The 14,592-nt window shown below is 43.0% G+C and overlaps 1 protein-coding gene across 1 annotated transcript in view; it reads left to right on the top strand.

The window, feature by feature from the left end:
- GRIN2B (glutamate ionotropic receptor NMDA type subunit 2B) overlaps nucleotides 1-14,592 on the top strand; it is a 227,847-nt gene that overhangs the window by 122,847 nt on the left and 90,408 nt on the right. The window contains exon 3 of the mRNA XM_024193868.1: nucleotides 8,788-8,902. Within this exon, the coding sequence (XP_024049636.1) occupies nucleotides 8,788-8,902 (115 nt within the window). The remainder of the gene's footprint in view (nucleotides 1-8,787; nucleotides 8,903-14,592) is intronic.

The raw sequence follows: 14,592 nt of genomic DNA, 5'->3' as shown, positions 1-14,592 counted from the left end.
TATCCCATCTCCTAGAACTGGAAGGGACCTTGAAAGGTCATTGAGTCCAGCCCCCTGCCTTCACTAGCAGGACCAAGTACTGATTTTGCCCCAGATCCCTAAATGGCTCCTTCAAGGATTGAACTCACAACCCTGGGTTTAGCAGGCCAATGCTCAAACCACTGAGCTATCCCTCCTCCTCAAAGGATGATATGGCCTTTCATTTTTAGGTCATCTGCATCAATCCTTCCCCAGGCTGGTAGTGCCTGAAAGCTGTTATTAATTGATGGCCATTCAGCAGCCTTTGCAAAATGAGTCCCATCTCAGTACAGTTCCTAATGGACAAGCGTCCATGTTGCAGAAACGGCCATTACAATTGCCAGTGATAGGCCTTTTTGTTAGTGCTCTCAATGGAGGGGCAGAGGACTGCATGGGTCATGGAAACGGAACTTCTCTTATATTCCCAGGGATAGTCTCCTTTAGTTAGGATTGCGCTGTGTGTGTGTGGGAAACTTGCCCTGCCATTGTCCATGATGTATGGATTCTGGGATAAATACGAACACCATCTCCAGGTGCTGTCATCTCAGCATCTTTCCCAAGTGATAAATTCACTGAAAATAAATAAATAGGAAAAAAAATGCAATACACTGATGTTAACTTGTATGTTTGCCTTTATTTCTATTGTGGGAGTGATGGAAAATGCTCATACTTAAATCCATTTGCCCTGAAAGTACACGTAGCAGAGCAAGAGTATGGCAGTATTAGCACACATTCTTTAAAAAATGTCTTCCAGGAGATAATGGAGAAATAGCAATAAGACGTAAGTGATAATGTCCCTTCTGGTAGAAATGAACATTTTACAAGTCAAGATAAAGCATCAGGAAAACCAGACTTTATCAACTGATCCTCAGCTGGCCTAAACCGGTGTAGCTCCATTGAAAACAGTGGGGGGCTACCTCCATTTACACCAGCTCCACGTATTTTACATAGAAGTTGATGGCACATATAAACTAAACTAATGTCTTAAATTTCTGTATTGCCATTTAGCTCGAAGGAGCCTAAAGAGCTTTACCAGCCCAGGCACAAAATCTGCTCATCTACCCTTTTTCATGATGATTGATGAGATTGAAAAAATGATGTTATACTCACCCATTAAAATAAATAAATAGAGATGACTGCATGAATAGGCAAGGAGAATTTTACAAGGCTGCCCCTAGCTCTGAATGGCTCACTAAAACCAGTGGTGAGGGTTTGTTTCACTAGTCACAAAGTGGCTGTAACTTGGACAGCTTTTCTGGCTGCCTTTGCTCAGGATACCTGCACTGTGCCATGCTTCAGCCAGTCCCTTTGCTGCCTCGTTTTCCTCTATCCTTAAAATACATCTCATCAAATTCAGTGGAAAATTTGAAAGAGAGATGGAAAGGAGTGGAAGAGAGAGACAGACTGTGAAAGACTGTTCGTTTAAATTTTAATCTGATAATTAAATGGCTTCTGTTGTTTCGTTTCCTCTTGCAGTAGAAGGAGCAGAGTCCAGGCCCTGTACCATGTTAAATAAGCAGTGATTGGGCTTTCTACATGGAATTATTTTGCCATAAATTGCACCTGACAACATCCAGATGCTCCATGAAAACAGCCAGACGTGTCTGCATTTCTCAGCAATATAAGCCATCAGCACTGCAACAGCTGATGTGGCACAGAATTGCAGGTGGAGCATGGGGTGAATGAAAGATGGGTGAACTTCCAAAAGGTCTGGCAGATCAGTTGGGTTAAGCACCAGAAGTGCAGGAGTAGAGCTGGTCCGGAATTTTTTGATAAATTGTTGGGTGTCTTTTTTTTTTTTTGGCCAAAAAATGCTGATTCGTCAAAACTGAAACTTTTTGTGAACCAAGGCAAGTGAACAAATCGCTTGACTCAAAAGAAATACTGGGAACAAATCAGTTGTTCAACTGAAAGCATGTCAACATTTGAGTGAATTTAGACAAAAAGATTTTTTTTGTTTTTTGTTTTAAAAAAATGTTTTGAGTTACAGAGTTTAAGGCCAGAAGGGATCACCAGATCATATAGTCTGGCCTCCTGGATACACAGGCCACCAACACCCACCCAGAACCCACCCACTAAACCCAACAATGAAAATGAGACCAAAGTATTCTGGCCCACATGAGACTAGACTATTACATGCCACAGGCAAAGAGCAGGAGGGCACCTGGGTCCAGCAGTGCTCGAGGCCCCTGCAACGGCAGGGAAATGATAATCCTAGCAAGCGGCCCGCACTTCTGCACAGGCAGGCAAACCCCCGACAAGGTCCCTGCCAATCTGAACTGAGGGGAAATTCCTTCCCGATCCCACATAGAGCGATCAGTTAGACCCTGAGCATGTGAGCAAGAACCAGCCAGCCCAGCACCTAAGAGACAGAATGCTCAGTGTGACCTCAGAGCCCTGGCCCACCCTATCCAGTGTCCCATCTGCAATTGAAATGAAACATTTTGAGTGACCCAGACCAATGTGTAATTATTTTATTTTATTGTTTGGTTTGTGAACATTTTTGAGACTTCTGCTTTTCATCCCAATTTAACATGTCAAAAAATGTTGATATCTCAAATATTTTTGGAGGACAGGAAAACCATTCCCTACCTAGCTCTGCTCTGGAGGCTAATCTAGACCGTGGGTCGGTGTAATTGGACTTGATAGCTCGTGATCACAGCCTGTCTCAAGAGATTTCAGGTGTCTCCAGCTGGGCCTGGAATGCTCATGAGAACACTTTTGCAATATTTGAGCATGTCGAGCCCTCGCCAAAATCCAGAAGCAGAGAGGTGGTTGTTAGAAGTGTAAAAAGGTGGTGTGGGAAGGGTGTTATCCAAAATGACTTTGAACCTTCAAAAAGGTTTGGGGAATTCAGGTTTGATACAGTAGTGAGGGGGGAGGTGGGTTGTTTTCTTTTGTTAACTACGTGATTTGACTCTCATCTTGAGTATGGACGGAAATGCTGGGTGACACTGTGAGGGGGTTTGAGGACTAACTGTCTCAGGGATGGGGGAAGGACTGGATGAAGAGATGTGGGACTGTTGAGAAGGTGCTGCCAATGGAGCGGTGGTTTTATTTTTATGAGGTGCCTAATTAGGGAAAGCAGCAGATATTGGGATGATTGTGCCGTTTTCAGACTGGCTGTTCGTCGCTTCTGACTGTAACACGGAATGACAGGACACGGGTGCATGTGTGTGTGGGCATGTGGTGTGTTGGAGAGAGACCTCTACTGGCTGAGCTGGGTCATTTTCCAATTCAGCTCACCTTGTCTGTAGCTCCGGGAATAAAGAATCCGCAGTCAAGAAACTGGAGACAAGAGGCAGAACTGGTTAGCTCAGTATTCAAACTCATCCCCTTCAAACCTGTATCTGAGGTTCAGAAAAGTTCAGTTAACTTTTTTTCTTTAAAAACATTAATTTCCCCATGTTTTCTCCATCACTAGCTGAAGCCATTTAAGTTGTCCTAGTAACTCATCTGCAACCGTCGAATCCCAAACTGGCCATTCTGTATGATTTTAATGCTCTATTTCCTGTTCCATGAGGCTTTGGAACCACTCATCATTAACCAGCAGTGCTGACGATCTCAAAACTAGAAAAGTGCATGTAGCTTAGTGGTTAGAGCAGAGGAGCAGGCATTAGGTCCCCTGGGTGCTATTATGGGGTCTTCCACTGACTTGCTGTGTGACTAGGGTCAAGTCACTTACCTTTTTTGTTCCTGTTTGCTCATCTGTAAAATGAGGATAATATTGTGCGCATCTTAATTCCCTAAGGATTCTGCCTTTGCACTCTTGGCAGCTCCACTGAACCCAAAGGGGCAGCACAAGGTGTAAATGAAGGCAGGATTTTTGACCCTTTAATGTTTGAAATTAGGTGCTAGAGAAATGCATGTATTATGATTATTCCAACAAACAGAAAGCGTTGTTAAAAGGCAATTAAGATTGCTCAAGTGCCTGTATCATCAGTTAAAGCATAAAAAAAACCAGGGTATCACTAGTTAACTACTCACCCAACCCTTGCAACCTACAACCATGATTTCATCTTCTCTGAATTACCTCACCCCCCCAATCCACCACCCACTGCACACATGTCTCCTCCCTCCATAGCTAATGCCTCAGTGCAGACATGCTGAGCAGTCTCCCTGCTCACCCCCATTCCCACTCAGCTCCTTGCTCGGGGGAGGTGGTGTTTTGGGGGGTTCTGGCAGAATGTAGGTCTTATTTGGGAGCGGCTGGTTGGAGGAGACGAGGGCTGTTTGGGACACATACCAAGGCAGCAATGCCATGTGTGTGCCCTTACTGTGCTGATGGTGGTGAGCACAGTCAGTCAGCTCTGTGGGTGTTACTGTCTTGTACGCAGTTGGCTTGCTGTGCCAGGGAGCCTTTCAGGCACTAATACATTGATACAGAAGCACTGGGCTTCCATCACCCCAGGCCGTCTACACAGCTGCAGGCCCCCATCTGCCCTTCACACAAGCGGCTTCTCCCTCAGGTCCCTCATGCATCCCTGCTCAGCCTCTCATGCCCCCCCCCCAATCCCTGTTAACTAATATCCACCCCCAGAGGCCCATCTCCCCATCACCATCCACCTCCCATACCCTCGGCTGCCCTGCCTACTTCCCTGCGTCCCCAGGATCTCTGTGCCGAACAGAGCTCGTGAGTCAGGAAGACAGGCTGGCAGTGACGGAAAATGGAAGTAGCCAACAGATCTAAGCAAATCCATTTGGCTAATCTAGGTGTAGCGCATGTCCATTATCCCAACCAAGGAGAAAGACTATGGGTTTAATTTTAACATTTCAAAAGTGGCCTATATCAGAGATACTATTAGAGTGTGCAAGTCTGTGTCCAAGGTCTGGAGATCATGGGTGCTGTACAGTAGTTGTTTGGATACAAGTATCTTAAGAAATGTAAGGAAAGCAGGGCAACATTTCCAGGAGGGAGCACGTTTAAGTATTCCCCCCTGTAAAAGTTGGCAAATATGTTACTACAGGGCTAGAAAGAGAACTCTCTGAAGAGTTCTTGTACCAATTTTGGAGACTAAATTCAGTCATTAAAGTGTGAAACAGAGGGATTTTAGTGCTGCTTTAGGTGCAAATCTCAATGCAACTCCTGACTCCTCCCTAATTAGTATGGTTCTGATCTTTGCAATGAAAAATAAAAAGAAAAGAAACCCTGTTGCCAAATAGCTCTTGCTGATTTCCATGAACTTTCCATGCTGTGGTGATGGAGATTCCCCCAATGTTATTGCTCTTGGGACGTTGTGAGAAATATTTAATATTGATGCATAGTTAATCTCTTCTTTTTTTTTTTTTTGTCACTGTTTTCTAAACATTGAAACAAAGCTGCCTCCTAACCCACACTGAAATAGTTCTCATGCTGGCCTCACACTGAAGGGATCTTATCAATTTTTCTGGTGCTCTGAGGGAGCCTTTCACCTAAAATACCGTGTGCTGTTCTGGACACATCAGTACTAGAACGATGCAAAATAATTGGAGGGAATTCAGAGAAAAGCAACAAAAGTGGTTCTGAGACTGGAGGACTTATAGCATGAGGAAATGTTCCACACATTACATGGCCAAGATTTAAAAAAATGACTAGTGATTTTGGGTGCCTAACAGAACTCATCATAAAAGAGGCCTGAATTTTAGAAAATAAGCACCCACTCTCTGAAAATCAGAACCTTTGGACTCAAATTGGGCACCCATAAAGGGAGACACCTCAAATTATTAGTTACTTTATAAAAACTTGACTGATTGTGTATACAGTCATTTGGTTAAATTATGATGGGGTTAGTAATGGTAATCATCTACAAATGTTCGGAGGGTTTAAATAGCTCAAAGGGAGAAGGATTTTTTAGGATCATTCAAGTGCAATTAAAGGGAAAATTTAGGTTGAGTATCAGGAAACATTTCCTAACAAAATGTGTTTGTTAAGCTGTCCTGCAGAGGCTCAAGAGCGAGTATCAACCTCAGGGCAGACTTTTAAGAGACAGGGCACAAAGCCCGAGCTGGTTGTGAGTTCTATACTTAGATTTTGCCAACCAATGATCAGGTGTAATCTCCTCAGGTACTATAACGGCCTTAACATGGAGTCACAGACAGTCCCTTTGAGCACTTGCCAGCCAGGCAACCGGACCTTTGTGATAGATGGTCCCTTATACTGCGAATCACAGCAATATTCAGGTTACTCCCAGTCCCAATAGACCAGTAATTTACCCCAAGTCAATTACACTTTAGATCTCACACCAGAGATGCTTGTAGCCAATCTTATAATAAACTATGTAAAGATTTATTAAATAGGAAAAGGAAGCCAGAGAGTAATTTATAAGGTTAAAGCAGGCAAGCATACATACACAAGTGAGTTCCAATGTTAAATTTCAAAAGATAATAGAAGCTTCTATGATCAGCAAGCTCTATGTCTTTTAGGGCTAACCCAGGCTAAGCAACTGAGGATCCTTTGCTTATGCCTAGAAATCTTGCCCCCCAGGCATGAGATACAGTTCCTTCTTGTTAGGGGATTTTATTCTCTTCCTTCCTTGTGCTTTCAGCTGCATACTCAGCTGATGGGAGAAATTCACTTGCATGTCTCATCTTCATGGGGGTGGTGGTGGGGAAAGCAATCAACAAAGTCTTTTGTCCTTTTTAATGTTCCACAATAGTTCATCTCGTGTTGATGAGCCTTCCTTGTTAGCCAGGATATAACACTGTCAGTTGGAGCTCAGCACTTTACTTGTGATTTACAGTCATAGAGGCTTATAATACAAATGTTTAAATATTATCTTACAGTATTGGATACAGATGATACAAGTGAGATTGTAAGCATTCCATAAAGTCTAAATTCTAAGCACATGTTTATAATTCTAATACTTATTTGAACTATACCAAGACACAAGTGAGCCAGGCTGATTTCAGCTGTGTATTTGTCAGTGTTCCATTGAGGCCGGGGATGCTTGGCATGAGCTGGCATCTGGTCTGCCAGTGTCACAGTGGTATATTCGAGTGGAAGAGTCTTTTGATGTAGGTGGTAGAAACACTGCTTGAGTAATTTTAAAATGGGACTGGACAAAACACCGAAGAAGTTGTTATTGGGGCCAACCCTGCCGATAAGATGGTCACCTCTAGCTTTTACGATTATGTGACTCTACTTGTGATATAGCAGGTGTGTAATGAAAAATTCTAGTTCTGCGGGAACAGGATAGTGAGTTGAAGTGAAATATACAAACGGGAGACTTCCAAAGGTTTCTTATAAGCCACTCAACTATCCTCTCCCTCACTCCTAGTGAGAGTCCTGTGGCACCTTTAAGACTAAGGGCTGGTCTACACTGGGGGAGGGGGGAATTGATCTAAGATATGCAACTTCAGCTACGCGAATAGCGTAGCTGAAGTCGAAGTATCTAAAATCGAATTACCTGGGGTCCACACGGCGCGGGATCGACGGCTGCGGCTCCCCCGTCGACTGCGCTACCACCGCTCGCTCTGGTGGAGTTCCGGAGTCGACGGTGAGCGTGTTCGGGGATCGATATATCGCGTCTTAACGAGACGCGATATATCGATCCCGGATAAATCGATTGCTACCCGCCAATACGGCGGGTAGTGAAGACGTACCCTGACAGATAAAGGTGCCACAGGACTCTCTGTTGCTTTTTACAGATCCAGACTAACACGGCTACCCCTCTGATACCTCACTCCTAGTGTCATTTTAAAATAAAACACGTCATTTGAACATCCTAATGGTTAAAAACAATAGACCTGATTCTCATGTACAGCAAGGCCTCTTTAAAATGCTTTGGCAGTGTCAAGGGGCTTTAAAGTGAGTAGAACTGCAAGCTATGTCTCCTTGAAAGCCCTTTTCACTGACAGAGTGGTGCACAGTGGCCTTAGTGTAAATGAGTACGAGGCTCAGTCTGTTTAATAGACCATCTTTATTTTTAATATGGGATGACCCAAGACTGGACTGGGCTGCTCAGCAATGAGGCACCCGCTATAGACCAAATGAGGTCTTGAGAAGGTGCTCCAGTGATTTGGTTGGCTGGTCGTCTTTGTGAGTTTTATTGTTTGATTCCATTACATACAATGAACTATTCCATCCTTCGAGAAAGACACTTTTCACTGGCTCTGAGAGCCTTTACTCTGTGAATTAATCCTATGCCTCAAAGAGACGCTTTGGGCCCTGTTCTGCTGCCATTGAAGTCAATGCCAAAAAGTGCATTGATGTCAATGGCAGTTGAATAGGGCCCCTAGAGGTGCACCTCACTTTCCTTACTCCACTCCCTGCAGCCCTCTGCCTCATTACCTGGCCACCTGATGAAAGCAGTATCTCCACCTCCATACCCCTGTCCCATCACAATCTTTCAATCATATGTGAAGGAGATGCCTCTCTGAGAGATAGTGAGGACTAGGGTCTGGAGCACATGCAGAATATTCATGCCCTTTATGGTAGGGGGAATTAAGTATTGTGAGCATGCTTGCACTAATATGGTTGTGATGGGTACTACTCACACAGCAATTCAGCAAGAGCCAGAGAGGAAAGTGATCATCCTATCACAGTGGCCAGTAATGACACGTGAGAGATTGCCTTAGTCTGTCTCTCTCAAATCCTTAAGTAACTGCTCTCCTGTTACCCCTCTGCCACTGCTACTTCCCCCCGTTCCCTCTCCGATTCCCTCCCTGCTGTTCCAAGTCCATTGCAGTGTCACTACAACCCTCATTTAAACTGCGGTCAGAGAGGTAGGTCCTTGTTCTATGTGTGGTTCCTATGTGTTTAAAATCTTCTATCTTTTTTCTCTCTTCTAGGTACCTGATTAATGTCACCTTCGAAGGGAGGAATTTGTCCTTCAGTGAAGACGGCTACCAGATGCACCCCAAGCTGGTGATCATCCTTCTGACCAAGGAGAGGAAATGGGAGAGGGTAGGACATGTTTGGAGACTCTTGGACTAAACTGGGAAGGAGGAGGGTGGTGAAGGTGCTCATCAAGTTAACCCCTCTCTCTTCAGGACTTCCTTGTACCAAAGGGTGACCAGCTCCTTACTTCCTCTGAGGATCTGTGGGAGCTGGATTCGGGTATCTCCAATAATACAAGGACACCATCTCTTCTCAAATGTAGGCCACCAATACATTATCATATTAGTTTGCATAAAACGTTCATAGATTCACTCATGGTTCCCTTCAGCATCCATTTTCCTGTTTTACTTAATAGAGTTCAGCTCCCTACAGTCAGTCGAATGGACCCCTGGCTGTAGACACTGCAGTTACCAGCTTCGCCATACATATATGACATGAGGACTAGCACTCAGGAACTTCAGCATCAAAATCACAGGCCTTTACTAACTAAAAGAGATACAACATTAGCTATCCTTTGTATCAAGGTTTAGGACTCAAGCCACTAGCAAGAGACACATGCAATTTGCAATGGGATGGGGTATTACGGAAGATGCACAGGTGCAGCTACATGTATGACATTTTAGGTAAATTATTTAATGAGTTCATTTGCACATTCGAAAATGGAATTTCAAGGTAGAAGGCAGCTTGGGTGAAAGTAATCATGAAATGATAGAGTTCATAATTCTAAGGAATGGTTGGAAGGAAAAAAGCAGAATGAAGAGAATGGACTTCAAAAATGCAGACTTAACAAACTCAGAGAACAGGTGGATAATGTCCCCTGGGTAGCAAGTCTAAGGGAAAAAAGTTCAGGAGAGTTGGCAGTTTTTTAAAGAGACATTATTAAGGACATAAGAGCAAATTATCCCAAAGCGTAGGAAAGTTAGGAAGTCTGGTGAAAAACCATCCTAGCTTAACCAGGAGATCTTCAACAACCTGAAACTCATAAAAAAAGAGTCATACAAAATGTGGAAACTAGGTCAAATTATGAAGGATGAATATAAAAAATCCCCATAAGCACTTAGGGACAAAATTAGAAAGGCCAAGGCACAAAATGAGATTAAACTAGGTAGGGACATAAAGGGTAACAATAATACATTCTACAAATACATTAGAAGCATGTACAGACAGAATAGGCCCATCACTCGGTGAGGAGGAAGACTAACAGAAAATGCAGCAATGTCCACAGTATTAAATGTCTTTTTTTGTTTCACTTTTCACCAAAAGGGTTAGCAGTGATTGGATAACTAACAATAGTGAACATCAGTATAAATGGAGTAGGATCCAAGGCTAAACTAGGGAAGGAAAAAGTTAAGACTTACTTAGACAAGTTAGATGTCCTCAAGTCAGCAGGGCCTGATGAAATACATTCTAGTATACTTAAGGAATTGTCTGAAGAGATCTCTGAGCCATTAGGCATTATCTTTGAGAATTTGTGGAGGATGGGCGAGATCCAACAGCACTGGAAAAGGGCAAATATTCCCCTTTCGATAGTTAGGCTGACTAGTCCTTACAGTACCTAACTTCAGTACCCAGAAAGATAATGGAGCAAATAATCAAACAAACCATCAATTTGTAAGCACCTGGAAGATAATAGTAACAGTCATCATGGATTTGTCAAGAACAAGTCATATCAAACCAATCTAATATGCTTGACAGGGTAACAAGCATTTTTGATAATGGGGAAGCAATAGATATCGGGAGTGGACTATATCCACCCTGATTGAATTGGCCCTGTCAACACTGGTAAGGTAACTCCCTTCTCTTCATGTGTCCGTATAATAATGCCTGCATCTGTCATTTTCACTCCATGCATCTGAAGAAGTGGATTTTTAACCCACAAAAGCTTATGCCCAAATAAATCTGTTAGTCTTTAAGGTGCCACCGGACTCCTTGTTGTTTTAATAGATACCATGTATTTCAACTTTAATAAGGCTTTTGATACTATCTCATATGACTGTATCATAAACAAACCAGGGAAATATAGCTTAAATTAACCTACTATAAGGTGGGTGCATAACTGGTTGGAAAAAGTACTCAGAGAGTAGTTATGGTTCACAATCAAGCTGGAAGAGCATATCGAGTGGGGTCCTGGAGGGATCTGTCATAGGTCTGGTTCTGTTCAGTATCTTCATAAATGATTTGGAAAATGGCATAGAGAATACACTTTTAAAGTTTACGGACAACACCAGGCTGAGAGGGGTTGCAAGTGCTTTGGAGGACAGGATTAGAATTCAAAATGATTAACACAAACTGGAAAAATGGTCTGCAATAAATATGATGAAATTCAATTAAGTCAAATGCAAAGTACTACACTTAGAAGGGAATAATCAACTGTAAAATACAAAATGGGAAATGACTGCCTAGGAAGGAGTACTGCAGAAAAAGATCTGGGGTTTATAGTGGATCACAAACGAAATGAGTCAACAATGTAATACTGTTGCAAAAGAAGTGAACCTCATTCTGGGATGTATTTGCAGGAGTGTTGTCATTCTTCCATTCTACTCAGCACTGAAAAGGCCTCAGCTGGAGTTTTGTATCCAATTCTGGGCACCACACTTTGGGAAAGGTGTGGGCAAACTGGAGAAAATCCAGAGGAGAGCAATAAAAATGATTAAAGGTCTAGAAAACATGACCTACAAGAAAAGATTGAAAAAATTGCGTTTGTTTAATCTGGAGAAGAGAAGACTGAGGAGGCACAAGATAACAGTCTTCAAAGTACATAAAAGATGGTTATAAAGAGGAGGGTGATGAACTGTTTCCTTTAACCACTGAGGACAGGACAAGAAGTAATGCTCTTAAACTGAAGCAAGAGCGATTTAGGTTAGCCATTAGGAAAAACTTCCGAACTTTCAGGATAATTAAGCACTGGAATAAATTACCAAGTGAGGCTGTAGAATCTCCATTACTGGAGGGTCTTAAGAACAGGTTAGAAACAAACACCTGTTAGAGATGGTCTAGGTCCTTAGTCCTACCTCAGTGCAGGGGGCTGGACTAGATGATCTATCGTGGTCCCTTCCAGCCCTACATTTCTATGATATTTCTAAATAATTTGCATCTAACCCTAAACGCCATCTTAACAATGGCGTGGATTTAGTGCTAGTAGAAGGCTTTGGTCTATTTGAACTGGGGCAGGGAGGGCCCTCCCCCAGAGTAAAGGAAGGATCAAAAAAGGAACTGGGGTCAGCTGAGTACGGGGGACAACTCAAGAGGGCTAGGAACAGGAGTGAGGTGAAAGGTGCAGTAAAAAGGTGTTGTGGGCACACCGAGCAGAGAACCACACACAGTGCCCACTGATGCAAGAAGCTTTGAAGTGGGGAGTCAGTGGATACTGCCCAGAGGAACGCTGTAAATTTTAACCGTGAGGGTAATTAACCATTGTCAATTTTAAAATCAAGAGTTGATGTTTTTCTAAAAGGTCTGCTTTAGTTCGAATGGGAATTTATTTCTGGGAAGTTCTGTACCCTGTGTTGTACAAGAGGTCAGACTACATGGTCAAAACAGCCCCATCTGACCTTAATCGATGAATCTAAAACTGGTACAAGGCAGGAAAATAGCCCCACAGTCACAGAGGGCATTTTTATCAGTGATCTTTCTTCTCCTGCACTCCTAAGTGGTCAGCTTGACCAGTGCTATAAGGAAGTCCATGGGGAGACTTTGTGGGAAAATCTGATACATAGGGGCCACTATACATCTATTATGCGGGAACGCCTTTTAACCCTGACTGAGCTGAGCTGGATTCAGACTGGTGACCCTCACGTGAAAAGCTTTGTATACCTCATTAGCAGCACCCTAGTTTCATAGATTCCAAGGTCAGAAAGGACCATTGTATAACAGAGGTCAGAGAATTTCCACAAAATAATTCACAGAGCATGTTTTTTAGAAAAAATCCAATCTTGATTTAAAAAATTGCCAGTGATGGAGAACCGATACATTGTTCCAATGGTTACTCACTCACTCTGTTAAAAATGTATGCCTTATTTCCAGTCTGAATTTGTCTAACTTCAACTTCCAGCCACTGGATTGTGTTACCTTTCTCTGCTAGATTGAAGAGCCCACTATTAAACATTTGTTCCCCATGTAGGTACTTATAGACTGTAATCAAGTCACTCCTTAACCTTTTCTTTGTTAAGTTAAATAGATATAGTGATTGAATTCCTTGAGTCTAAGGCATGTTTTCTAATTCTTTAATCATCCTCACGGCTCTTTTCTGAGCCCTCTCCAATCTATCAACACTCTCTTGAATTGTGGACACCAGAACTAGACACAGTGTTCCAGTAGAGGTTGCAGCAGTGCCAAATACAGAGGTAAAATAACCTCTCTACTCCTACTGGAGATTCCCCTGGTTATGCATCCAAGGATCGCATTAGCTCTTTTGGCCACAGTGTATCATTGGGAGCTCATGTTCAGCTGATTATCCACCATGCCTCCCAAATCTTTTTCAGTCACTGTTTCCCAGGATAGAGTCGCCCATCCTGTAAGAATGGCCTACGTTCTTTGTTCCTAGATGTGTACATTTACATTTAACCCTATTAAAATATATATTGTTTCCTTGTGCCCAGCTTACCAAACGATCCAGATTGCTCTGTTTCTGTGACATCTCTTTATTATTTACCACGCCCTCAATTTTTGTGTCAGCTGCAAACTTTGAGTGATGATTTTATGGTTTCTTGCAGGTCATTAATGAAAGTGTTAAATAGTGTAGGGCCAAGAACCAATCCCAGCAAGACTCCTCTTGAAACACACCTGTTTGATGATGATTCCCAATTTACAATTAAATTTGGAGATTTATCAGTTAACCGGTTTTTAATCCATTTAAGGTGTGCCATGTTAATTTTGTATCTTTCTAGTTTTTTAATCAAAATGTCATGCGTTACCAAGTCAAATGCCTTATAGAATTCTAAGTATATTACATCAACACTATTAACTTTATCAACGAAACTTGTAATCTCATCAAAAATAGAAATTGAGTTAGTTTGACAGGATCTATTTTCCATAAACCCATATTGATTTGCATTAATTACATTACCCTCCTTTAAGTTTTAATCGAATCCTGTATCAGCTGCTCCATTATCTTTCTCATGTCACGAGCGAGATGTGGGCAGTTGGACCTAGTGGTCAGAGCAAGAGTTGGGAGTCAGGCCGAGTCCGGTACCAGGAACTCAGAGTCTGAGATGGGCCAGTGGGCAGACCAAGAGTCAGACATCAGGAGGCAGGGAGGATTAGGTTACTGGGAGGACAGAGTCCAAGACAGGCTAGAAGATGAACTGAGAGTCAGGCATCAGGTATGATCAGATTGCCAGGAGATCAGGGTCGGGTGCCAGGTTACAGATGGCAACCGAATAGCAAAGTTGAGAAAAAAACAGGGTTGGAAGCTGGAGTCTAGGGTCAATCGCAAGCAGGGTCTGGTGCAGAGACAGGCAGGCAATCTGTGGTGTTGCTTAGACACCCCTTCATGGCTTCCTGGTTTAAGTACTGGCACCAGCCAATCAGTGGGCTGTAAGAGGCTGCCACTCAGGTCCTGCTGGGAAGTACTTCCTGCTGAGCCCAACCTCACAAGGTCTTCCCATGGGAGCCCAGCCTAAACCTTCTGTGGTGATGTAGAGGCATCAGTAGCCCAGAATCCCCATGGTCCCAGGTTCCAGCCCTGCAGACTGTAACATCATGCCCTTTTTCAGGCCTCCCTTTGTTGTGATGCTGGCCCAATCTTGTCTGGGTGA

Source organism: Terrapene carolina, unplaced genomic scaffold, assembly GCF_002925995.2.
Source record: "Terrapene carolina triunguis isolate 2854851 unplaced genomic scaffold, T_m_triunguis-2.0 Scaffold68, whole genome shotgun sequence".
NCBI classification, from domain to species: domain Eukaryota; kingdom Metazoa; phylum Chordata; order Testudines; family Emydidae; genus Terrapene; species Terrapene triunguis.
Note: the sequence above shows the minus strand (reverse complement) of the source record. Positions and strands in the feature narration are given on the sequence as shown.